General features: G+C 42.4%; 1 protein-coding gene across 1 annotated transcript; it reads right to left on the bottom strand.

Annotated features, from left to right (window-relative positions):
- Positions 1–1,070: 1,070 nt before the first annotated feature.
- Positions 1,071–24,090, bottom strand: BACE1 (beta-secretase 1). Its single transcript, XM_060787063.2, has 9 exons — positions 22,843–24,090; positions 10,170–10,258; positions 9,526–9,742; positions 8,228–8,365; positions 5,695–5,829; positions 5,480–5,581; positions 3,000–3,149; positions 2,676–2,847; positions 1,071–1,411 (listed from the first exon to the last, which is right to left on the bottom strand). Exons 1-9 carry the CDS (start codon positions 23,101–23,103, stop codon positions 1,170–1,172), a joined length of 1,506 nt encoding a protein of 501 aa, XP_060643046.2. The 5' UTR covers positions 23,104–24,090; the 3' UTR covers positions 1,071–1,169.
- Between the last annotated feature and the right edge of the window lie 1,139 nt (positions 24,091–25,229).

Here is a 25,229-nt window from a genome sequence, read left to right as displayed (position 1 = left end):
GCCGCATCCTGTTCTAGGTGGGGAAGGCAAACAAAGAGGGCAGCCAAGCACCCTGCTGTGTCCTGACCCCTTTGTGGGGAACAGGAAGCCACACCACCTCCTACACATGGGAGGAAACCATGGAAGGGACGATTGTGTGGATGCCAGGAATGGAAGGGATGTGGGTCTTCTCAAGGGGAGAGATAACCTGAAGGGGGATTTGCAAACCCAGAGGCCAGCTCTTGGGGAGATGGGAGGGGGTACTCTATGTTATGGGGTGGTTGCCCATCCAAGCAAAGTCCAGCTGAACGAGGATCGGGGCCCCTATAGGAAGAAGCCCCCTCCCATAGCGGGGATACTTGGGAAAGGCTGCAAGAGGGCAGCTGGAACAGGGGAGGGGTCCTGAGCAAAGGGAGCACTTGCTCCCCTTTATCGATGGCTCTTGAAATGACAGGGACCAACCGGGGCCCCTCGAGAGCCCCTCGTAAATAGCAGGAGACGAGACTCCTGTCCTGGTCACAACCTGGGTCTCCTTCCTGCCAAAAAGGGGAGCCGTGTGCACACAGGAGGGCAACAACGTGGTCCCCCCTTCTGTGCCTGCCACTTCCATCACTTTTATATATATCTATTTCTATATATATATATATATTTGCATATCTATGTACGTATATTTTAAGAGAGAGAGACAGATGTGGGGAAAACGACACTGACGCTCACCAGCTCTACGCAGAAGCAACACGCAGAAGTCTCTCCGCCGCCCCTCTTTCCAGAGCAATGCGGAGGGAGAGAGCGCATACCTAGGACGACGTTGACCCAACAACGAGAGGAAAGGGGGTTCCCGGAGCTCACCGGAATGGCTCCGGAACGCCACGAGTGCCGAGACGCCACCCCCAAACCCAAGATTCCCAACTCCTTCCCCATCATCGTGGCGCTGGCAAGACAGGCAGAAGGAGGAAGAGAGGACAGGTCTCCTTTGCTCATTGTATGGCGCAATGGCGGCACGTCTTCTCGCCGATTCGGCTCGCCGGTCCCCCGCCCGCAGGGTCCGGGAGACGGGTGCCCCGCGAACAAAGCTGGCTCTCGACGGCAGAGTGACGAGTGCGTCTTCATCCTCCACGGAGCCCGTTGTCTGTTGCCATTGCCGTGGCCAGCCCCACTGCCGTCGCAGGCCACATGGGGCGCGGGAGGGCTCACTTGAGCAAGGAGATGTCGTCGGCGAAGTCGTCCCGGCCCCGTTGGAGGCAGCGGAGGCAGCGCCACTGGGAGACCATGAGGCAGAGCGGGAGCATGAAGAGGGCGCAGATGGCGGCCATCACGTAGGCGATGGTCATCAGGGTGGACTCGTCCGTCTGGGGGATGTTGTAGCCGCAGTCCTCCATGTCGCTCTGTGGGAAGGGGCCCTCCACCGCCACCGTCCGGAACTCGTCGTGCACTGAAGACACCGGAGAAGGAGGCGCAAGAGGTGAGATGGACACAAACAAAGCCACCGCCAACAAGCCACTCTCTGCTGCACTGGTGGCATCCCATAAACCCAACTGGAATAGCTAGGGCACTTTGGGACTCTCACAAAACTGGCCCATCCATAGCACATGCTTTCTCCACCCACCACAAGACCGCTGTTACTTGTGTTTCCTTTATGGCAGAGTGAAAGGGGTCAGACTCCAACTCTAGCATCCAGGCCGACGAGCCACCCTTTGCTGCACTTGTGGCATCCCATAAACCCAACTGGGATAGCTATGACACTTTGGGACTCTCACAAAGCTGGCCCATGCACGGCACATGCTTTCTCTGCCCACCACAAGACCGGTGCTGCAAGTGTTTCCTTTATGACAGAACGAAAGGGCTCGGATTGCAACTCTAGCATCCGAGCTGACGAGCCACCCTCTGCGGCACTCGTGGCATCCCACAGACCCAACTGGGATAGCTATGGCACTCTGGGACTCTCACAAAGCTGGCCCATGCACAGCGCATGCTTTCTCCACCCAACTCAAGACCAGTGCTGCATGTGTTTCCTTTATGGCAGAACAAAAGGGGTCGGACACCAACTCTAGCCTCCAGGCCAACGAGCCACCCTTTGTGGCACTCGTGGCATCCCATAGACCCAACTGGGATAGCTATGACACTTTGGGACTCTCACAAAGCTGGCCCATGCACGGCACATGCTTTCTCCGCCCACCACACTACAAGACTGGTGCTGCATGCGTTTCCTTTATGACAGAATGAAAGGGCTCGGACTCCAACTCTAGCCTCCAGGCCAACGAGCCACCCTCTGTGGCACTTGTGGCATCCCATAGACCCAACTGGGATAGCTATGACACTTTGGGACTCTCACAAAGCTGGCCCATGCATGGCACATGCTTTCTCCACCCACCACACCACAAGACTGGTGCTGCATGCATTTCCTTTATGGCAGAGCAAAAGAGGCCAGACTCCAGCTCAAGCATCCAGGCTGACGAGCCACCCTCTGCTGCACTCGTGGCATCCCATAGACCCAACTGGGATAGCTATGGCACTCTGGGACTCTCACAAAACTGGCCCATGCATGGCACATGCTTTCTCCGCCCACCACAAGACGGGTGCTGCATGTGTTTCCTTTATGGCAGAGCGAAAGGGGTCAGACTCCAGCTCCAGCATCCTACGATTCCATGCTCTGCAGCTGCCCTTGCGCCTCTTGCGCACACCAGTTGCATCCTTACCGTGACAGGTGCTGACGGCAAACCCGATGCGCTTGCGGGCCCGGTCGAAGACCACGTAGAAGCCCTCCATAATGACGGCCCCCATGACGGTGCCGGTGGAGGACTGGGAGATGGCGAACTTGTAGCACTCGTCCTGAGAGGTGGCCACGTCCTCCACGGGGCGCAGGTATTGCTGGGGAGAAGGAGGCAAGCGGAGGGTCCTCCGGTCAAGGGGGCAAGGCTTTTCCCCAACCACCCTGAAGGGCAACGGCCTTGGGAAGCTCCCTGTAGTCCTCCTCCTGCAGAAACTGCTCCCATCCCATTGCCGTGGATGGTGGCACGCACCTGGGGTAGAATGCTGATGCGGAAGGACTGGTTGGTGGCCTCGCCCATCAGGTAGAGCGAGATGACGGGGAAGATGTGCCACGGGGTGGTGCCCACTTGCCAGCAGACCAGCTGCTCCCCCAGCCAGAAGCCGTCGGGGAACTTCTCCGTCTGAAGAAGAGGAAGGAAGGGACAGAATCATAATCTTTGAGATTATTTATTTATTGTATTGTCGAAGGCTTTCATGGCTGGAATCACTAGGTTCTTGTGGGGTTTTTTTGGGCTATAGAGCCATGTTCTAGAGGCATTTCTCCTGACGTTTCGCCTGCATCTATGGCAAGCATCCTCAGAGGTTGTGAGGTCTGTTGGAAGTAGGAAAAATGGGTGTATATATCTGTGGAATGGCTGGGGTGGGGCAAGGAGCTCTTCCCTGCTGCAGTTAGGTGCTGCACTCGTGGCATCCCATAAACCCAACTGGGATAGCTATGGCACTCTGGGACCGGTAGCCAGATTTGTCTGGGCGCTGCAGAGGTGAGAGGATCCCTCTTGTCCTTTTGATCCTCTCACCTCTGCAGGAGTCTACCATTGTATACCATGCAGCTGTGGACAAGTCTACATAGGGACCACCAAACGCAGCATTGCCCAGACACGCATCAAGGAACATGAAAGACACTGCAGACTCCTTCAACCAGAGAAGTCAGCCATAGCGGAGCACCTGAGGAACCTGCCTGGACACAGCATATTATTTGAGAACACAGACATGCTGGACCACACCAACAACCACCATGTCAGACTACACAGAGAAGCCATTGAGATCCACAAGCATGTGGACAATTTCAACAGAAAGGAAGAAACCATGAAAATGAACAAAATCTGGCTACCGGTATTAAAAAACTCTAAAATTATAACAGCTAAACAACAGAGAGGAAAAAACCAGACACAGATTAACACCTCCCAGCAACAGATTTTCCCAGGCTCAGGCAGGCCTTCAAATGCTAATGAAGGTGATCAGCTAAACATTCACACCTAACTGCAGCAGGGAAGAGCTCCTTGCCCCACCCCAGCCATTCCACAGATATATAAACCCATTGTCCTAATTCCAACAGACCTCACACCTCTGAGGATGCTTGCCATAGATGCAGGCGAAACGTCAGGAGAAAATGCCTCTAGAACATGGCCCTATAGCCCGAAAAAAACCCACAAGAACCTATTTATTTATTATTTATTATTTACAACATTTATATGCCGCCCTTCTCACCCCGAAGCGGACTCAGAGCGGCTTACAAAGTATATATACATACAATATATTATATTATTAGCATAGTACAATATCAGTATTATATATTACTATATTGTACTATACCATTATATTGTAATATTATTAGTAATATTACATGTAATATAAATGTATAATTATAATATCATATTATTATTATTATTATATTGCATTATATTATTATAAATATTACATATATATACATTATAGCAGTGGTTCTCAACTTCCTAATGCCGTGACCCCTTAGTACAGTTCTTCATGATGTAGCGACCCCCAACCATACAATTATTTTCGTTGCTCCTTCATATCTGCAATTTTGCTCCTGTTATGAATCTTAATGTAAATATCTGATATGCTGGATGTATTTTCATTCACTGGACCAAATTTGGCACAAATACCAAATACGCCCAAATTTGAATACTGGTGGGGCTGAGGGCAAATTGATTTTGTCATTTGGGAAGTGTAGTTCCTGGGATTTATAGTTCACCTACAATCAAAGATCATTCTGAACTCCACCAACGACGGAACTGAACCACACTTGGCCCACAGAACTCTCAAGACCAACAGGAAATACTGGAAGGTTTTGGTGGGCATTAACCTTGAGTTTTGGAGTTGTAGTTCAGCTGCATCTGCTCAAACAATGATGAATCTGAACCAAACTCTGCACAATCACTCAATATGCCCACCTGCAAACACTGGTGGAGTTTGGGAAAAATAGGCCTTGTCATTTGGGAGTTGTTGTTTCTGGGATATATAGTTCACCTACAATCAAAGAGCCCCTTGAACCCAACCAATGATAGAGTTGGGCCAAACTTCCCACACAGAGCCCCCATGACTAATAGAAAATACTGGAGGAATTTGGGAGGAATTGACAGTGATTTAGGGGAGATGTAGTTCACCTACCTCCAGAGAGCACTGTGTTCCAAAGACCATCAGAAATACATTTTCTGATGGTCTTTGGTGACCCCTCTGACACCCCCTTGCGACCCCCTCAGGGGTCCCGACCCCCAGGTTGAGAAACGCTGCATTATAGTATAGTAATACATTATTTTATATTGTAGATTCAGGTTGAATATACCTTATTCAAAATGCTGAGATAAGAAATATTTTGTATATTTTTAAGATTTTGGACTACCTGTTGCAGCATATATATGCGTAATAAAATGCTCGTGGCAAGGGTGTGGACAAAATAATAACAACAGGGAGGGCCGAGCTTGCCGCTCACCGAGGAGGCCGTCTTGATGGACTTCACCGCGGCCTCGAAGACCTTCTTGGGGAGGCGGAGGTTGGTGGTGCCGCTGTCCACGATGCTCTTGTCGTAATTGTACTGCGGGCGGAGGAGAAGCAGCACGTTCAGGCTCCCACCGCAAAGCAAGGTCTCCCCGCACCGTGCCCCATGCGACGGGACCCCCACCCCAATGCGCTGCACCCCCTCTTCACCTCCTTGCAGTCCATCTGGAGGTCCTGCCCATTGATCTCAATCTTGACGATGATGACCTCGTAGTACCACTCCTTCCGGATCGGCGTGTACCAGACGCTGCCCCGGAAGAGGGTCGGATCCAGGCCCCCGATGATCTGAGGGCAAAGGTCACAAGGCGGGCGTTCGATAAAGGGTGAAAGGGGGAGTCTGCTGTTTCCCCCTCCCCCTCCTGACCTCCCTCCAACCCAGATGGTATATTTTGTTTGGTATGGAGTATAATGGAGTTATCCATTATTTATTTATTTACTTACTTACTTACTTTCTTTCTATACCGCTTTTCTCAGCCCTTAGGCGACTCAAAGCGGTTTACATAGTACAAATTATCACAAGACAGTATCATAGGCAAATTAAAACACATTATACATAACAGTCAATATCAATAAACAATCATTATCATAGCGCCTCAACAACAAATCAGAATCCATTCTCGTAATCCTTTCTTCCATATTCCTATGTTCGATTGCACCGTGTTCCTATATTCCATTGCACTGATTAGCCAAACGCTTGTTCGAAAAGCCAGGTCTTCACCTTCCTCCGGAACGCCAACAGCGAGGGAGCCTGTCTGATGTCTGCAGGTAGGGCATTCCACTGCCGAGGGGCCACCACCGAGAAGGCCCTGTCTCTCGTCCCCCCCAGGCGCGCCTGCGATGCAGGCGGGATCGAGAGCAGGGCCTCCCCAGAAGATCTTAATGTCCTGGTTGGTTCATAGGAGGAGATGCGTTCGGAGAGGTAAGTAGGGCCAGAACCGTTTAGGGCTATTATAGACTAAGGCCAGCACTTTGAATTGTGCCCAGTAGCAAATTGGCAGCCAGTGGAGCTGGTGCAACAGAGGAGTGGTATGCTCCCTGAGTGCCGCTCCTGTTAGTAACCTGGCTGCTGAGCGCTGGACCATTTGAAGCTTCCGAGCAGTCTTCAAGGGCAACCCCACGTAGAGAGTGTTGCAATAGTCTAGACGGGATGTAACCAGAGCGTGGACCACCGTGGCCAATTATGTGTGATCAATGAAAAAAAAGTTTCGATACTCATTACGAATTTGGGGAGGGGGGGCAAATAGAGTTTTTGAGGGCATTTCGGAAACTATGGATCTCAAATTTTTCTATAACTATAACACAGTAATGTGAAGTAATTGAGCAAGGGGGGGGGACTTGCGGGGCTCGTTTCTCCCTTGTTTTTAGAGCTATTGTGATGAAACTTGCTATAATCGTATCACACTATTTTCCACTCTTATTAAAAGAGAAAGAAAATCCAGGTGGAATGGAGCAATGAATACCACCCCCCTTTCCCTCTCTCTTGCCTGGTGGCTAGGTTTGAAAGTTTTGCAAAAAGATCTGATCTACATATTTCCTTGAATAAGGTATTTCTGTATATTTGACTTGCTATTAAACTGAAGATTTCTGAGCAGAACAATGTCATAATAATAATAATAATAATAATAATAATAATAATAATAGGTACTAGCTTGAGGCTTGCAAGAAACAAGCCCCCTTCCCTTATTCCCAGCTGCACTGCAGTGCTTCTGGCATGAAATGTATTTTATTATTATTATTATTATTATTATTATTATTATTATTATTATTATTATTATTAGGCTGAGTGAAGGAAGAGAGATGCTTTTGAGCTGTGGTGTTGGAGGAAAGTGCTGAGAGTGCCTTGGACTGCGAGAAGATCCAACCAGTCCATCCTCCAGGAAATAAAGCCCGGCTGCTCATTGGAGGGAAGGAGACTAGAGACAAAGTTGAAGTCCTTTGGCCACATCATGAGGAGACAGGAAAGCCTAGAGAAGACAATTATGCTGGGGAAAGTGGAAGGAAAAAGGAAAAGGGGCCGACCAAGGGCAAGATGGATGGATGGCAGCCTTGAAGTGACTGGACTGACCTTGAAGGAGCTGGGGGTGGTGACGGCCAACAGGGAGCTCTGGTGTGGACTGGTCCATGAGGTCACGAAGAGTCGGAGACGACTGAACGAATGAACAACAACAACAACCATCTCCCCAAGGGATTCGGTGCGGCTTACATGAGGCCGAGCCCACAATACAACAATAAAACAATAGCAACAATAATACAACAATAAATAAAGCTCATAAACAGAAAATAGCAATAAACATTAACAATAACACAGCGACGTTTACAAACCTATGTCAGGGCCAAATGTACTAATTAAAAATTTAAAAAATAATGCTGGGCATGACCAGGTGACATATAAACAGGACAGAAATTTTGGAGAGGGATGGAGCGTGCAGACAATCTTAGATCACTACTAAAGTGCGTTTAGGGACATATTGCTGGGAGTTTCCTTAATCTGGGAAGGCACACTGGAACAACCACGTTTTCAGGCTCCTCCTAAAGACTGCCACCGTTGGAGCATGTCTGATGTGTCCGCAATGCCTCTGCAGTGGGAAGACAGCACTCTGTGCATGCTCAGAGTGGCTTTTGCCTCTCTCTAGGTGCAGAGAAGGGGTCTTGGTGCAACGTAGCCCCCCGCTTGCTCTCTCACCATGCTGCCCCCCACGGAAGCCAGAGCCTCGGTGTCGTTGGGCAGGAAGCCGGCCCCACAGAGCTGCAGGGAGAAGACGTTGGGGACCTGCGTCTGCTTCACCAGGGAGTCAAAGAAGGGCTCCAGGCTGTCGTCGGGCTGGAAAGAAGACGGACGGACGGATGGAAAGAGAGAATTGCCAACTAGATGTAAGGTATTTTGCATGCAAGATAATGGATGGGTTAGTATTTCAAACATCATGATAGAAAGGCAAAGTAAAAAATCTCTAAGGCCAAGTCAAGGGCCATAAAGTAATAATAATAATAATAATAATAATAATAATAATAATAATAATAATGATGATGATGATAGACCGGCAAAAGTCTATAAAAGAGGCTCAAAAGCAGCATGGAAATAATAATAATAATAATAATTATTATTATTATTATTATTATCATTATTATTATTGTTGTTGTTGTTATTATTGTTTAAGTATTTATTTGCAAACACACGGAAATGTGTTTGCAAAGAAATACTTAAATAATAATAATGGACTGGCTAATAATAATAATAATAATAATAATAATAATATCCAGCATATAGATCTCGTTTGCTGTGACATACTGTGCTTTTGTGTCAATAATAATAAACTGGGAAATAAATAAATACTTTAATACTAATACTAACAGCAACAACAATAACAGCAATAGACAGGCAAATGAATAAACACAACAACAACAATAATAATCTGGCAAATAAATACTTTAATACTAATACTAACAGCAACAACAACAGCAATAGACTTGCAAATGAATAAATTCAATAATAATAATAATAGTAATAATAATAATAATAATAATAATAATCTGGCAAATAAATACTAATACTAACAGCAGCAACAACAGCAATAGACCGGCAAATGAGTAAATACAATAATAATTAATAATAATAATAATAAATTAACCGGCAAATAAATAAATACTTTAATAATAATAATAATAACAACAACAACAACAACAACAACAACAGACCGGCAATGAATAAATACAATAATAATAATAATAATAATAATAATAATAATAATAATCCCGGCAAATAAATAAATACTTTAATAATAATAATAATAATAATAATAATAACAACAACAACAACAAAAACAACAGACTGGCAATGAATAAATACAACAACAACAACAACAACAATAATAATAATAATCCAGCAAATTATTAAATACTATAATAATAATAATAATAATAATAATAATAATAACAATAATAGACTGGCAAGGGGAACGGCATGAAAGTGAGCCTGCCTCTCACCCGTGCGATCTCAGCGTAGGCCAGGCCCAGGATGCCTTCCCAGTTGGAGCCATTGATGAAGAACTTGTCAGAGTCGGTGATGGCAGCGATGTTGGCGCGGACGGTGACGTTGGGCCCATGAGGGATGGCCACCAGGTCCGTGCCCAGCTGCCCTTCCCACTTGCCCTGCGTGTAGGGCACGTACACCCCCCGACCCAGGTCCCGGTACGTGCTGGACCTGCAAGAGAAGCAAGCCGTGAGCAGGCAAGGCAGGCAGGCAGGTCAAAGACAGCACTCCCATAGCTGCAGGGGAGCCTTTCACAGAATCATAGAACCAGAAGGGGTCCCCAAAGGCCTTCTAGTCCACCCCTGGAAGACATGAGGATGCAGGGCAACCAAGCAAGAGGGCTCCTGTAGTAGCAGGAGGCTTTTCACTGGAAAGAGCCCCCAAAGGCCATCTAGTCTACCCCCCAGAGTTGCAAAGGAGAACAGATGCAGGACAGAACGCTATGAAGATGTAGGGCAGCCAGGAAAAGGCCAAAACATCCTTTGCTGTTGCTATCCAACAGGTTGTTAGGAATTGTGGGAGTTGTAGTCCAAAACACCTGGAGGGCACAAGTTGGCCCATGCCTGGTCTATTGGCAAGAGATGTGGCCCATACTCACAGCTGGCGCCGGTAGTATCGCCTTAGGAAGGGGTGCGGAGCTGCTCCCACTGCAAAGTTGCTGCTCCCGGTGTCCACCAGGATATTCAGCTGCAAGAGGAAGGAGAGGAAAGCGTCAGGAATAATATACAACGTGTGGTTGGAATGGAATGGAATTGTATGAAAGATGTACAGCTGGAGACCTAAAGATGCCACGCTAAGAAGGAAAGCCTGGAAAACTACAAAAAGAAGAACTGTCATTAGAAGTTGCTGCTGAACTGCTGACATGGATGACCAGAAACAAATGTTGACGCTTGGTGGAAAACAACATGTTTCCATTACCAAAGACAATGACTAAGTTAAAGGGAGTGTTTGCAATGATTCCTCACTTCAGAAGGAAAAACAACATCAGTTAAGAAGGAAAAGCAATTATCAGTCGAGAAGGAAAGCTAAACTCTGTCCTGAGCTGAGGGAATCAGACAATACAACACATTCAACAATCATACAAATCCTACGAGAAGCATTGCAACAAAGACCAACGTCCAGGGTGCCATTCCATGATCCACCGCCGTCCAGACTACAACAATCTGGGCTCTTCCCACTAGGACAAGTTGAGTATCCCTTTTCCAAAATGCTTGGGACCAAACGTGTTTTGGATTTTGCAATGCCTGTATTGGGATATGCATGCAATTTTGGATTCTGAAGATCTCTGGATAAGGGGTGCTCAAGCGCAAGGTTTGGCTTAGAGACGAGGGCAGCAAGAGAGGAGGATATACATCCTGTTCCACTGAGGGAGAAGGGGTCCTGCCTGGATGCAATGCTGCTTGGAGGGCTGTATCTGGCCCATGGGACTCCCTGGAGCAATGGATTCAAACATTAGGAAAATTTGGAGTCTTCTGCAAGGAGCCTGGGTTTGCAAGCAAGCAAGAGGCTCCGGTTCCCTAAATAGAGAGACAGCAATTGCAACTGAAGCAGCAAGCCGCAGGCGGATCAGCTTCCGTGTGCGCCAGAGGAAGGTCAGGGCTCTCCAATGACAAGCCACACAAACTCACATTGATACATCTCAGTGGCAATGCACCTGGAAGAAGAGAAGACTTCTTCATCTTCTTCCTCCTCCTCTTCTTCTTCCACCTCTGTTCTTCTTTTTCTTCTTCTCATTCTACCTTGATTTTTCTCTCCTTCCCCTTCTACCTCTTCCTCTTCTATTACTTCTACTACTTTGACTCCTTTTCTGCTTCTTCTTTTCTTTTTCTTCCTCTTCTCTTTCTATTACTTCTACTACTTCTACCTCTACTGCTTCTACCTCTTCCTCTTCCTCCGCCTCTTCTCTTTCTACTTCTTCTCTTTCTACTTCTTCTACTTCTTCATCTTCTACTACTTCTACCTCTTCCTCCTCTTCTGCTTCTTCTCCCTCTTCTTCTACTTCTCCTTCTTTTTCTTCTACTACTTCTTCACCTTCTTCTTCTGCTTTTCCAAAACACAACTGTTTGAGAACTCATGGCTTTGCTATCCAGAAACTCCTTGCATTGCAATCAAACCAGGCACCTTGTTGTTGTTGTTGTTGTTATATTTATTTATACCCCATTTTATCTCTCCTGAAAAAGACTCACATTCTTATTGTTGTTATTGTTATTATTATTGATGCATCATCATCATCATCATCATCATCATCACCACCACCATTATTTATATCCCACTTCTTCTCTCCCAAAGGAGACTCCAAAGAACTAAATGATTTTAGCGGAGTAAGTTTTAACTTGCTCATTTTATTATCCACAGTCACCAATTTATCAGCGTCATCTGTATGAATGTTATGAATTTCTGGTCTTAATGTTTAATAACAACAATAATAATAATAATAATAATAATAATAATAATAAAATACAGCATAGTATTTGAGAACATAGGAATGCTGGAGTACTCTTCTAACCACCATGTCAGAGTACACTGAGAAGCCACTGAAACCATGTAGATAATTTCAACAGAAAGGAAGTGAAATGAACAAAACTCTAGAATCAGGTCAGTAAATAAAGAACAACACTCAAAAACAGGGGAATTCCAGACAAGAAACAATCAGGACCAGCTAATCCCCTACCAACGAAGGATTCTCCCAGGCAGCAACCAGCCAGGCTTTGAAGTTGCAAGACCATTATATAATAATCAAGGGGGCCAATTGCAACATTCACACCTATCTCAAACAGACAAGAGTTCTTTCTCCCACAGATATATAAACCTCACTTGCCTAGTTTCCAACAGACCTCATACATAACCTCTGAGGATGCTTGTCAATGATGCGGACAAAACGTCAGGACAGAATGCTTCTGGAATAGGGCCAGGCAGCCCGGAAAACTCCCAACAATCCAGTGATTCCGGCCATGAAAGGCTTTGACAATACAATAATAATAATAATTTTGTTTCTTAGCTGCCTCTCCCCATGGCTGATGAATTTTAACACTGCATGCCTAATTTTTGTCTTGTGGACATATTTTTTAATATATATGTTTTGTGGAGTGTTTTAAAATGATTGTGTGTTTGGTTATGTTTTAGTAGTGCTGTAACTTGCCTTGAACCACGAGAAGAGACGGGCAAGAAATAAAACTACTACTACTATTATTATTATTACTATTATTATTATCATTACGGTTTAGGTCCAGCCTACTTGGGCCTTAAGATTCACCCTACTCATGGTCCCATCGCCCTCACAGTTGACCTTTAGGGGAACTACAAACATGGATGTGGAAGCAGGCTTTTGACAATGGTTAACTACAACTTAAGTGATGGAGTTTTTAATTGATCCCAATACTAACTGGATTTTTACTATTTTATTGATAGGAGCTGGTTTGTGCCTATGGTGTATAACATGTTTGAATCATCACCCAGTTTATATTTATTCTGACATTTTTATTGTTTAATCGCGGGTTGATGAATGTTTTTTGTCTTGGTTAGTCAAGTATTATTATGTATACTGTATTTTTTTCTACTGTGTGCCACCCCTCTTTCCCTTCGGAAAGAGGGGATGGGATATAAATAAAGTATTATAATTATAATTATAATTATTATTATTATTACTAGCCGTCCCCTGCCATCCGTTGCTGTGGCCCACATGGGGGTTCTGTGTGGGAGGTTTGGTGGGGTTCAGAATGCTCTGTGATTGTAGGTGAACTATAAATCCCAACAACTACAACTCCCAAATGTCAAGATTCTATTTTCCCCAAACTCTACCAGTGTTAACATTTGGGCATATTGAGTATTCCTGTAGAGTGTGGTCCAGATCCATCATTGTTTGAGTCTACAGTGATCTCTGGATGTAGGTGAACTACAACTCCGAAACCAAAGGACAGTGCCCACCAAACCCTTCCAGTATTTTCTGTTGGTCATGGGAGAACTGTGTGCCAAGTTTGGTTCAATTCCATCGTTGGTGGGGTTCAGAACGCTCTTTCATTGTAGGTGAACTATAAATCCCAGCAACTACAATTCCCACATGACAAAATCAATTTTTTGAGTGAAGGACATACATTGGGTTGTTAGGTGCCTTGTGTCCAAATTTGGTGTCCATTCGTCCAGTGGTTTTTGAGTTCTGTTCATCCCACAAACGAACATGACATTTTTATTTATACAGATTGCATTCTAATAGTAGTAATAGTTACATTGTCGCTTTGAGTCTCCTTGTGGAGAGAAAAAGCGGGGTATAAATAAACATGATGATGATGATGATGATGAAGAAGATGGTGATGATGATGCTTGTGGAAGCCTAGAGCTCAACAGGGCGTTGGGCAGAGCAGAAATCAGTTAGCATTGCAAGCCACCCATGTCAATGGAGCAATGAAGACTTCCCCTTGAGGCCCCTCTCCAAGGTGCTGAACATCAATCCTACTTTCAGCACCATGGACAGGGCTTTTGGCCTTCAGGCTACAGCTTGGAGTGGATGCTCATCCTCATCACAAGAGCCTTCAATACAGCCATGGGCAAACTTTGGCCCTCCAGGTATTTTGGACTCCCACAATTCCTAACAGTTGTAAATATACTACAACTTACGATAGAGTACAATATCTATCTATCTATCTATCTATCTATCTATCTATCTATCTATATATAAATGCTCTGTGCATAATGAGTACCTTAAAAACAAAAGAACCAATGAACGAAATCACACCAAATTTGGCGACAAAACATCTCACAACACAAGGAGTGACCATCACTCAAAAATTTATAATTTTGTCATTTGGGAGTTGTAGTCGCTGGGATTTATAGTTCACCTACAATCAAAGAGCATTCTGAACTCCATCAACGATGGAATTGAACCAAACTTGGCACACTGAACTCCCACGACCAACAGAAAATAATGGAAGGGCTTGGTGGGCATTGACCTTGAGATTGGGAGTTGTAGTTCAACTACATACAGAGATCACTGTGCACTCAAACAATGATGGATCTGGCCCAAACTTGGCACAAGCACTCAATACGCCCAAATATGAACAGAGATGGAGTTTGGGGGGGGGGGGGGGAAATAGACCTTGACATTTGGGAGTTGTAGTCACTGGGATTCACAGTTCACCTACAATCAAAGAGCATTCTGAACGCCACGAACGACAGAATCGGGGCAAACTTCCCACACAGAACCCCCATGACCAACAGAAAATACTTAAGGCCATCCAATCCAACTCCCTTCATCCAATCCAACTCCCTTCATCTTTGTCATCCTCCTGACAAAGAGCCATCCAGCCATCGAGATAGATAGATAGAAAGATAGATAAATAGATATGATTCATACACACATAGATATAGTATCCTAGATTTGAAAGGGACCCCAAAAGAAGGACAATGATATCTTGCATGTTCCAGAGTAGGCAAACCAGGCACTCTCCACATCAACACTGGCAAAGAAACGGCAAGAAATACTGTTTACCCACAAGCAGAAAGACATTCCATAGATTAGAAACCAACACTTTCTCATTACTTTATTTTCCAGATCAACAGACTGAGCCACAGCAACACGTGGCAAGGGACAGTTAGTATTATATAATAGTAATAGTATAATATTCTGGTCCTGTATTTTATATATTGTAGCATACTAATAAAGTACAATATAATAATATAATAATAGTGTATTATATATTAATACACAATATTACTAATAATATTGCAGGATAGTGGTAAACTGTATAATAATATATAATACTAATATTGTGCTAGGCTAATAATATAATATGTTGCATATACATAACAATATTACAATGTAATACAATATAATACTAATAATAATACTACAATATAATAATATATAACAATATAGTAATGCAGTAATACTAATGTATTAAATATAATTACTACTGATCATATATAATATAATTACTACTGATCATATATAATATATTATTATATGACATGAAATATTACTAATAATATTGCAGTATAGTGGTATACTGCAGGATAATGATATATAATACTAATATTGTGCTAGGCTAATAATATAATATATTGTATATACGTAGGAACATTACAATGTAATACAATATAATAATAATAATAATAATACAATATAATAATATATAACAATCTAGTAATGCATTAATACTAATGTATTCCTACTGATCACATATAATGTTTTATTATTGTGTATTAGTATATTTGAAGTTGGTGATGTTTTTGATGGTGAGTCGCTTGAATAAATAAATAGTAAAATTATTATTATTATTATTATATTGAATATACTGTTTTATTATTGTATATTTGTTGTAATGTTTTTGATGGTGAGTCGCTTCGACTTTTCATATGCAGAGATAGAGGATATGAATAAATAGATAAATAGTAAGATTATTATTATTATATTGAATATACTGTTTTATTATTATATATTTGTGTATTTGAAGTTGAATGTTTTTGATGGTGAGTCATTTTGAGTCTCCATATACAGAAATAAAAGATATAAATAAATAGATAAGTAGTAAGATTATTATTATTATATTGAATATAATATGTTTTATTATTATATATTTGTATATTTGAAGTTGTAATGTTTTTGAAGTTGAATGTTTTTGATGGTGAGTCGCTTTGAGTCTCCATATGCAGAAATAAAAGATATAAATAAATAGATAAACAATAAGATTATTATTATAATTGAATATACTGTTTTATTATTGTATATTTGTATATTTGTTGTAATGTTTTTGATGGTGAGTCACTCCGACTCTCCATATGCAGAGATAGAGAATATGAATAAATAGATAAATAGATAAATAGTAAGATTATTATTATTATATTGAATATTCTGTTTTATTATTGTATATTTGTATATTTGAAGTTGTGATGCTTTTGATGGTGAGTCACTTTGAGTCTCCATATGCAGAGATAGAGGATATGAATAAATAAATAGTAAGATTATTATTATTATTATATTGAATATTCTGTTTTATTATTATATATTTGTATATTTGAAGTTGTAATGTTTTTGACGGTGAGTCACTTTGAGTCTCCATATGCAGAGATAAAAGATATAAATAAATAGATAAATAAATAGTAAGATTATTATTATTATACTGAGTATACTGTTTTATTATTGTGTATTAGTATATTTGAAGTTGTGATGTTTTTGATGGCGAGTCGCTTTGAGTCTCCATATGCTGAGATAGAGGATATGAATAAATAGATAAACAGATAAATAGTAAGATTATTATTATTATATTGAATATACTGTTTTATTATTGTATATTTGTATATTTGAAGTTGTAATGTTTTTAAAGTTGAATGTTTTTGATGGTGAGTTGCTTTGTCTCCATATGCAGAGATAAAAGATATAAATAAATAAATAGATAAATATTAAGATTATTATTATTATATTGAGTATACTGTTTTATTATTGTATATTTGAAGTTGTAATGTTTTTGATGGTGAGTCGCTTTGAGTCTCCATATGCAGAGATAAAAGATATAAATAAATAGATAAACAATAAGATTATTATTATTATAATTGAATATACTGTTTTATTATTGTATATTTGTATATTTGAAGTTGTGATGTTTTTGATGGTGAGTCGCTTTGAGTCTCCATATGCAGAGATAAAAGATATAAATAAATAGATAAATAAATAGTAAGATTATTATTATTATATTGAGTATACTGTTTTATTATTGTATATTAGTATATTTGAAGTTGTAATGTTTTTGACAGTGAGTCGCTTTGAGTCTCCATATGCAGAGATAAAAGATATAAATAAATAGATAAATAAATAGTAAGATTATTATTATTATATTGAGTATACTGTTTTATTATTGTATATTAGTATATTTGAAGTTGTAATGTTTTTGACAGTGAGTCGCTTTGAGTCTCCATATGCAGAGATAGAGGATATGAATAAATAGATAAATAGTAAGATTATTATTATTATTATTATATTGAATATACTGTTTTATTATTATATATTTGTATATTTGAATTTGTAATGTTTTTGATGGTGAGTCGCTTTGAGTCCCCATATGCAGAGATAAAAGATATAGCAGTAAATAAATAAATAGATAAATAATAAGATTATTATTATTATTAATATGGAGACTCAATGTGGCTCACAACTAAAGCTCTGCAATACAACTTCAAATAGACAAATATATTTTCCCCTGGAAAGCTCAACAAACAAGACAAGTGAAGTGAAGCCTGACTCCTCGCAAGCCGCCTCCTCCTCCCATTTGCGTGTTCACACGCAAACACACACACACACACTTTATATAAGGAACCTTTAATTCTGCCGAAAGCGCCATATGTCGCTGGCAGCTTTCTCTCTCCTGGCACCCGGCCACTCTCCCTTCCCTCCATACTGATCCAGGGAGGGTCATCGAATCATTGCATCGTAGAGCTGGGATATTGATCAGATGATATGATACTACCAGATGATATCCCTGAAAGGAGAACGCAAATACACACATGGAGATAATATTAAGGAGGATTGGGAGGGGGTGGAATAGGAGAAAGAGAAATAGGAGGCGATGGATCGGATAATTTTCATGATCGGGCAAATCAAATAATATAAAGAGCCGAGGCTTAACTCTTCCCAGATATATATATATTAATAATACTAATACTACTACTACTAATACTACTACTACTACTACTACTACTAATAATAATAATAATAATAATAATAATAATAATAATAATAAATCACACAGTCCTAGACACCTGGGAAGTGCCCAACTTGTGATTTTGTGATACAAAACAGTCCAACTCCCTTCACCAGGGCAAGAAAACATAACCAAAGCCCTCCTGACAAAGGGCCATCCAGCCATATATATCTATATATATATAAATGCTCTGTGCATAATGAGTGCCTTAAAAACAAAAGAACCAATGAACAAAATCACACCAAATTTGGCAACAAAACGTCTCACAACACAAGGAGTGACCATCACTCAAAAAATATATAATTTTGTCATTTGGGAGTTGTAGTCGCTGGGATTTATAGTTCACCTACAATCGAAGATCATTCTGAACTCCACCAACGATGGAATTGAAGCAAACTTGGCACACAGAACTCCCATGGCCAACAGAAAATTCTGGAAGGCTTTGGTGGGCATTGACCTTGAGGTTGGGAGTTGTAGTTCACTTACATCCAGAGACCACTGTGGACTCAAACAATGATGGATCTGGACCAAACTTGGCACAAGCACTCAGTACGCCCAAATATGAACAGAGATGGAGTTTGAGGGAAATAGACCTTGACATTTGGGAGTTATAGTCACTGGGACTCACAGTTCACCTACAATCAAAGAGCATTCTGAACCCCACAAACAACAGAATTGGGGTAAACTTCCCACACAGAACCCCCATGACCAACAGAAAATACTTAAGACCATCCAGTCCAACGCCCTTCATCGGGGCAAGAAAAGGTAAACAAAGTCCTCCTAACAAAGAGCCATCCAGGAATAGATATAGATAGATAGATAGATAGATAGATAGATATGATTAACACAGAGAGAGATATAATATCATAGATTTGAAAGGGACCCTTAAAGAAGGACAATGATATGTTGCCTGTTCCAGAGTAGGCAAACCAGACACTCTCCACATCAACCCTGACAAAGAAACAGCAAGAAATACTGTTTACCCACAAGCAGAAAGACATGACATATATTAGAAACAAACACTTTCTCATTACTTTATTTTCCAGATCAACAGACTGGGCCACAGCAACGCCTGGCAGGGGACAGCTAGTAGATAGATAGATATGATTCACACACACATATATGTATATGACAGATATAGTATCCTAGATTTGAAAGGGACCCTTAAAGAAGGACAATTATAAGTTGGATGTTCCAGAGTAGGCAAAAAACACAATCTCCACATCAACCCTGACAAAGAAACAGCAAGAAATACTGTTTACCCACAAGCAGAAAGACATGACATAGATTAGAAACCAACACTTTCTCATTACTTCGTTTTCCAGATCACCAGACTGGGCCACAGCAACGCCTGGCAGGGGACGGCTAGTCTATATAAATAAAAATGTGATGTTCATTTGTGGGATTAACAGAACTCAAAAACCACTGGATGAATTGAGAACAAATTTGGACACAAGACAACTCTCAGGCCAACGAGTGACCATCAGACACCTAACAGTCCAACAAGTGACCGTCACTCATAAAAACACTGAAAAACCAACAAATAAAAAATACATTACAACACATGCACAAAACGACACATATATACACAAACACACATATACACAGATTGGGCCACAGCAACGCTTGGCGGGGGAAGGCTAATAATAATAATAATAATAATAATAATAATAATAATAATGACACTCTGGAATAATAATAACAATGACACGCTGGCCACGGAGAACACTGCAAAACAACAACAACAACAACAACAACAGCATCACTTTGGCCATGGGGAACACTGCAAAATGATGATGATGATGATAATATAAATGATGATGATTATGACACTGTGGCCATGGAGAACACTGCAAAATAATAACAATAATAATAATAATCTGGAATAATAATAATAATAATAATAATAATGATACTTTGGCCATGGAGAAGCCTGCAAAGTAGTAGTAGTAGTAGTAGTAGTAGTGACACTGTGAAATGATGATGATGATGACACTCTGGCCATGGAGAAGACTGCAAAGTAATAATATTAATGACATTCTGGAATAATAATAATAATAATAATAATAATAATGACACTTTGGCCATGGAGAAGATTGCAAAGTAGTAGTAGTAGTAATAGTAGTAATGACACTGTGAGATGTTGATGATGATGACGACACTCTGGCCATGGAGAAGAATGCAAAGTAATAATATTAATGACATTCTGGAATAATAATAATAATAATAATAATAATGACACGTTGGCCATGGAGAAGACTGCAAAGTAGTAGTAGTAGTAGTAGTAGTAGTAGTAATGACACTGTGGAATGATGATGACGATGACGACGATGAGGATGACACTTTGGCCATGGAGAAGACTGCAAAGTAATAATATTAATGACATTCTGGAATAATAATAATAATAATAATAATAACAATAACAGCAACATTGTGGAATGATGGTGATGACACTCTGGCCATGGTGAAGGCTGTAAAGTAATAATACTATATTAATGATGTTCTGGAATAATAATAATAATAATAATGACACTTTGGCCAGGGAGAAGACTGCAAAGTAGTAGTAGTAGTAGTAGTAGTAGTAATAGTAGTAATGACACTGTGGAATGATGATGTTGATGATGACACTCTGGCTATGGAGAAGACTGCAAAGTAATAATATTAATGACATTCTGGAATAATAATAATAACAACAACAACAACAACAACACTGTGGAATGATGATGATGATGATGAGACTGGCCATGGAGAAGACTGCAAAGTAGTAGTAGTAGTAGTAGTAGTAGTAGTAATGACACTGTGGAATGATGATGATGATGACACCCTGACCATGGAGAAGACTACGAAGTAATAATATTAATGACATTCTGGAATAATAATAATAACAATAACAACAACAACAACACTGTGGAATGATGATGATGATGATGAGACTGGCCATGGAGAAGACTGCAAAGTAGTAGTAGTAGTAGTAGTAGTAGTAATGACACTGTGGAATGATGATGATGATGACACCCTGACCATGGAGAAGACTACGAAGTAATAATATTAATGACATTCTGGAATAATAATAATAACAATAACAACAACAACAACAACAAAACAACACTGTGGAATGATGATGATGATGATGAGACTGGCCATGGAGAAGACTGCAAAGTAGTAGTAGTAGTAGTAGTAGTAGTAGTAGTAATGACACTGTGGAATGATGATGATGATGACACCCTGACCATGGAGAAGACTGCGAAGTAATAATATTAATGACATTCTGGAATAATAATAATAACAATAACAACAACAACAACAACAAAACAACACTGTGGAATGATGATGATGATGATGAGACTGGCCATGGAGAAGACTGCAAAGTAGTAGTAGTAGTAGTAGTAGTAGTAGTAATGACACTGTGGAATGATGATGATGATGACACCCTGACCATGGAGAAGACTGCGAAGTAATAATATTAATGACATTCTGGAATAATAATAATAACAATAACAACAACAACAACAACAAAACAACACTGTGGAATGATGATGATGATGATGAGACTGGCCATGGAGAAGACTGCAAAGTAGTAGTAGTAGTAGTAGTAGTAGTAATGACACTGTGGAATGATGATGATGATGACACCCTGACCATGGAGAAGACTACGAAGTAATAATATTAATGACATTCTGGAATAATAATAATAACAATAACAACAACAACAACAAAACAACACTGTGGAATGATGATGAGGATGATGAGACTGACCATGGAGAAGACTGCAAAGTAGTAGTAGTAGTAGTAGTAGTAGTAATGACACTGTGGAATGATGATGATGATGACACCCTGGCCATGGAGAAGACTGCGAAGTAATAATATTAATGACATTCTGGAATAATAATAATAACAATAACAACAACAACAACAACAACAAAACAACACTGTGGAATGATGATGATGATGATGAGACTGGCCATGGAGAAGACTGCAAAGTAGTAGTAGTAGTAGTAGTAGTAATGACACTGTGGAATGATGATGATGATGACACCCTGGCCATGGAGAAGACTGCGAAGTAATAATATTAATGACATTCTGGAATAATAATAACAATAACAATAACAACAACAATAACAACACTGTGGAATGATGATGATGATGATGATGAGACTGGCCATGGAGAAGACTGCAAAGTAGTAGTAGTAGTAGTAGTAGTAATGACACTGTGGAATGATGATGATGATGACACCCTGGCCATGGAGAAGACTGCAAAGTAATATTATTAATGACATAATAATAACAATAACAACAACAACAATAACAACACTGTGAAATGATGATGATGATGATGATGATGAGACTGGCCATGGAGAAGACTGCAAAGTAGTAGTAGTAGTAGTAATGACACTGTGGGATGATTATGATGATGATGATGATGACACCCTGGCCATGGAGAAGACTGTGAAGTAATAACATTAATGACATTCTGGAATAACAACAACAACAACAACAACACCACTGTGGGATGATGATGATGATGATGACGATGGCACTCTGGCCATGGTGAAGGCTTCCAAATGGCTTCTTCCTTGGGCTTACCTTCTGTGGGGGGCTGCCCACGGTCATCTGGAGGTAGTAGCCCTGCCCGGACTTTCCCCGCAGGTTGTCCAGCATGGCCGTGAAGGCGCCCTCCCCTGGGGCCTCTTTTTGGGGGGCGCGCAGTGAGGCGGGGGCCCCGGCTTGCAAAGGGAGGCGCAGGGCCCCGGAGGGGAGGGCCCCCACTAGCAGGGGCCCCAGGGGCAGCAGCAGGAGGAGGAAGAGGGGGAGGAGCAGGGGCAGCAGGGGCCCCCCTTTGGCCATGCTGGGGCCCCTGGGGGAGGGGCAGGGGGAGGGAGAGGGGGAGGAGGAAGGAGGACGGGAAAAGGAAAAGGAGGAGGAGGAAGAGGAGTGACAGGAGGAAGCGGGGGAGGAAGGGGAGGAAGGAGGAGAGGTGGCGGTGTTGGAGGAGGAAGGGGATGCGAAGAGGAAGAGGAAGGGGAGGAGGAAGAGGAAGAAGAAGAAGAAGCAGAGGAAGAAGAAGAGGAGGAGTGTGAAGAGGAAGGGGAGGAAGAAGAGGAGGAAGAAGAAGAGGAGGAAGAGGAGGGGGAGAGGAGGAAAAAGAGAATGAAGAGGATGGTGAAGAAGAGGAGGAAGAGGAATAAGAAGGAGGAAGAGGAAGGGAAGAGGAGGAGGATGGGGATGCAAAGAGGAAGAGGAAGAGGAAGAAGAGGAGGAAGGGAAGGAGGAAGAGGAGGAAGAAGGAGAAGAGGAGGAATAAGAGGAGGAGGAAAAAGAGAATGAAGTGGAGGATGGAGAAGAAGAGGAAGAGGAATAAGAAGGAGGAAGAGGAAGGGAAGAGGAGGAGGATGGAGATACGAAGATGAAGAGGAAGAAGAAGAGGAAGGGAAGGAGGAAGAGGAGGAAGAAGAAGGACAAGAGGAGGAGGAGAGAGGACGAAGAGAACGAAGAGAATGAAGAGGAGGATGGAGAAAGAGGAATAAGAAGGAGGAAGAGGAGGAGGATGGGGATGAGAAGAGGAAGATGAAGAGAAAGAGGAGGAGGAAGGGAAGGAGGAAGAAGGGGAAGATGAAGATAAAGAGGAAGAGATGGAGGAAGAAGAGGAAGAGGAGGACGAGGGGGAGCAATAGGAGGAGGAGGAAAAGGAGGATGAAGAGGAGGAATTAGGAAAAGAGGAGAATTGAGAAGAGAACGGGAGGAAGAAAAGGAAAAGGAGAGGGAGAGGATGAAGAGAAGCAAGAAGAGGAGGAGGAGGGAAGGGAGAAGGAAGAGGATGATGAGGATGAAGAGGAGTAATTAGAGGAGCAGGAAAAGGAGAAGGGTGAGTGAGGATGATGGAGAGGAGGAGGAGGAGGAAGAAAAGGAGAAGGAAGTGGAGAAGGATGAAGAGGCCTCAGAGACAAGCGGGGGTGGGGGGGGGGGAGAGGAGGCCTTCCTTCAATGGGAGGGGGGCGCCCTCCCCGCGGGCCTTCCTCCTCCTCCTCCTCTTCCTCTTCTTCCTTCCTTCCTTCCTTCCTTCCTTGCTTCCTCTCTTCCTCCTTCTTCTCCCGGCCGGACCGGGCGCTGGGCCTGGGCAATGGAGCCCGGAGCCGGAGGAGGAGAAGAAGAGGAGGAGGAGGAGGAGGAGGAGCGGGAGGCCGTGCGAAGCTCGCCGGGAGTTGTAGTCCACCCCCCCCCCCCCCAGCCAAAGGGGCCTGGTTTGCATCCACGCTGCTGGAGGGAGGGAAGGAGCAAGGGAGGTGAAGAAGGATGCCTTGGGCCAGGGAGCCTGCCTGCCTCCTTACCTTCCTATTTCCTTCCTTCTTTTCCTTCCTTCTTCCTTTCTCTCTCCCCTCTCTCCCTTCTTTTCTTCCTCCCTTCTTCCCTCCCTCCCTCCTTTTCTATCTCATTCCTTTCTCCCTTTCTTTCTTTCCTCCTCCCTCCCTCCTTTCTTCCTTCTCCTTCCTTCCTTCCTTCCTTGCATACTTTCTTCCTTTCGTTCTTCCTGCCTTCCTTTTTTTCTTCCTTCCTCTTTTTTCTACTTCCTTTTCTCCCTTCCTTCTCCCTTACTTTTTCTTCCTCCCTTCCCTTTTCTTCCTTCCTTCCTTCCCTCCTTCCTTTCTGCTTCCCTCCATTCTTTCTTCATTTTCTTCCTTCCATTCTTCCTTCTGTCCTCCTCCCTCCCTCCCTTTCTCTCTCCCCCTCCCTCCCTTCTTTCCTTCCTCCCTCCTTTCCCCCCCCCTTCCTTTTTTCCTCCCTCACTCCCCCTTCACTTCCTTTTTTCTTTCTTCCTCTTTTCTACTTCCCTTTTCCTCCTTCCTTCCTCTCACCCCTCCTTTCCTTTTTCTTCCTTCCTTCCTTCCTTCCTTTCCTTCCCTCCTTCTCCCTTACTTTTTCTTCCTCCCTTCCCTTCCCTTTTCTCTCTTCCTTCCTTTCCTCCTTCCCTCTAT

Source organism: Anolis sagrei, chromosome 7 (assembly GCF_037176765.1).
Source record: "Anolis sagrei isolate rAnoSag1 chromosome 7, rAnoSag1.mat, whole genome shotgun sequence".
Taxonomy (NCBI): Eukaryota; Metazoa; Chordata; class Lepidosauria; order Squamata; family Dactyloidae; genus Anolis; species Anolis sagrei.
This window is presented reverse-complemented; position numbering and strand designations above follow the sequence as displayed.

What these genes read in the sequence shown, in the direction of transcription:
- BACE1 (XM_060787063.2), bottom strand. Translation starts at nt 23,103, where the DNA reads ATGGCCAAAGGGGGGCCCCTGCTGCCCCTGCTCCTCCCCCTCTTCCTC. An exon ending in GCATCAGCATTCTACCCCAG is followed by an intron (nt 2,848 to 2,999) that starts GTGCGTGCCACC and finishes CCTTCTCCCCAG; the next exon opens with CAATACCTGCGCCCCGTGGA. An exon ending in TGCCGTCAGCACCTGTCACG is followed by an intron (nt 1,412 to 2,675) that starts GTAAGGATGCAA and finishes CGGTGTCTTCAG; the next exon opens with TGCACGACGAGTTCCGGACG.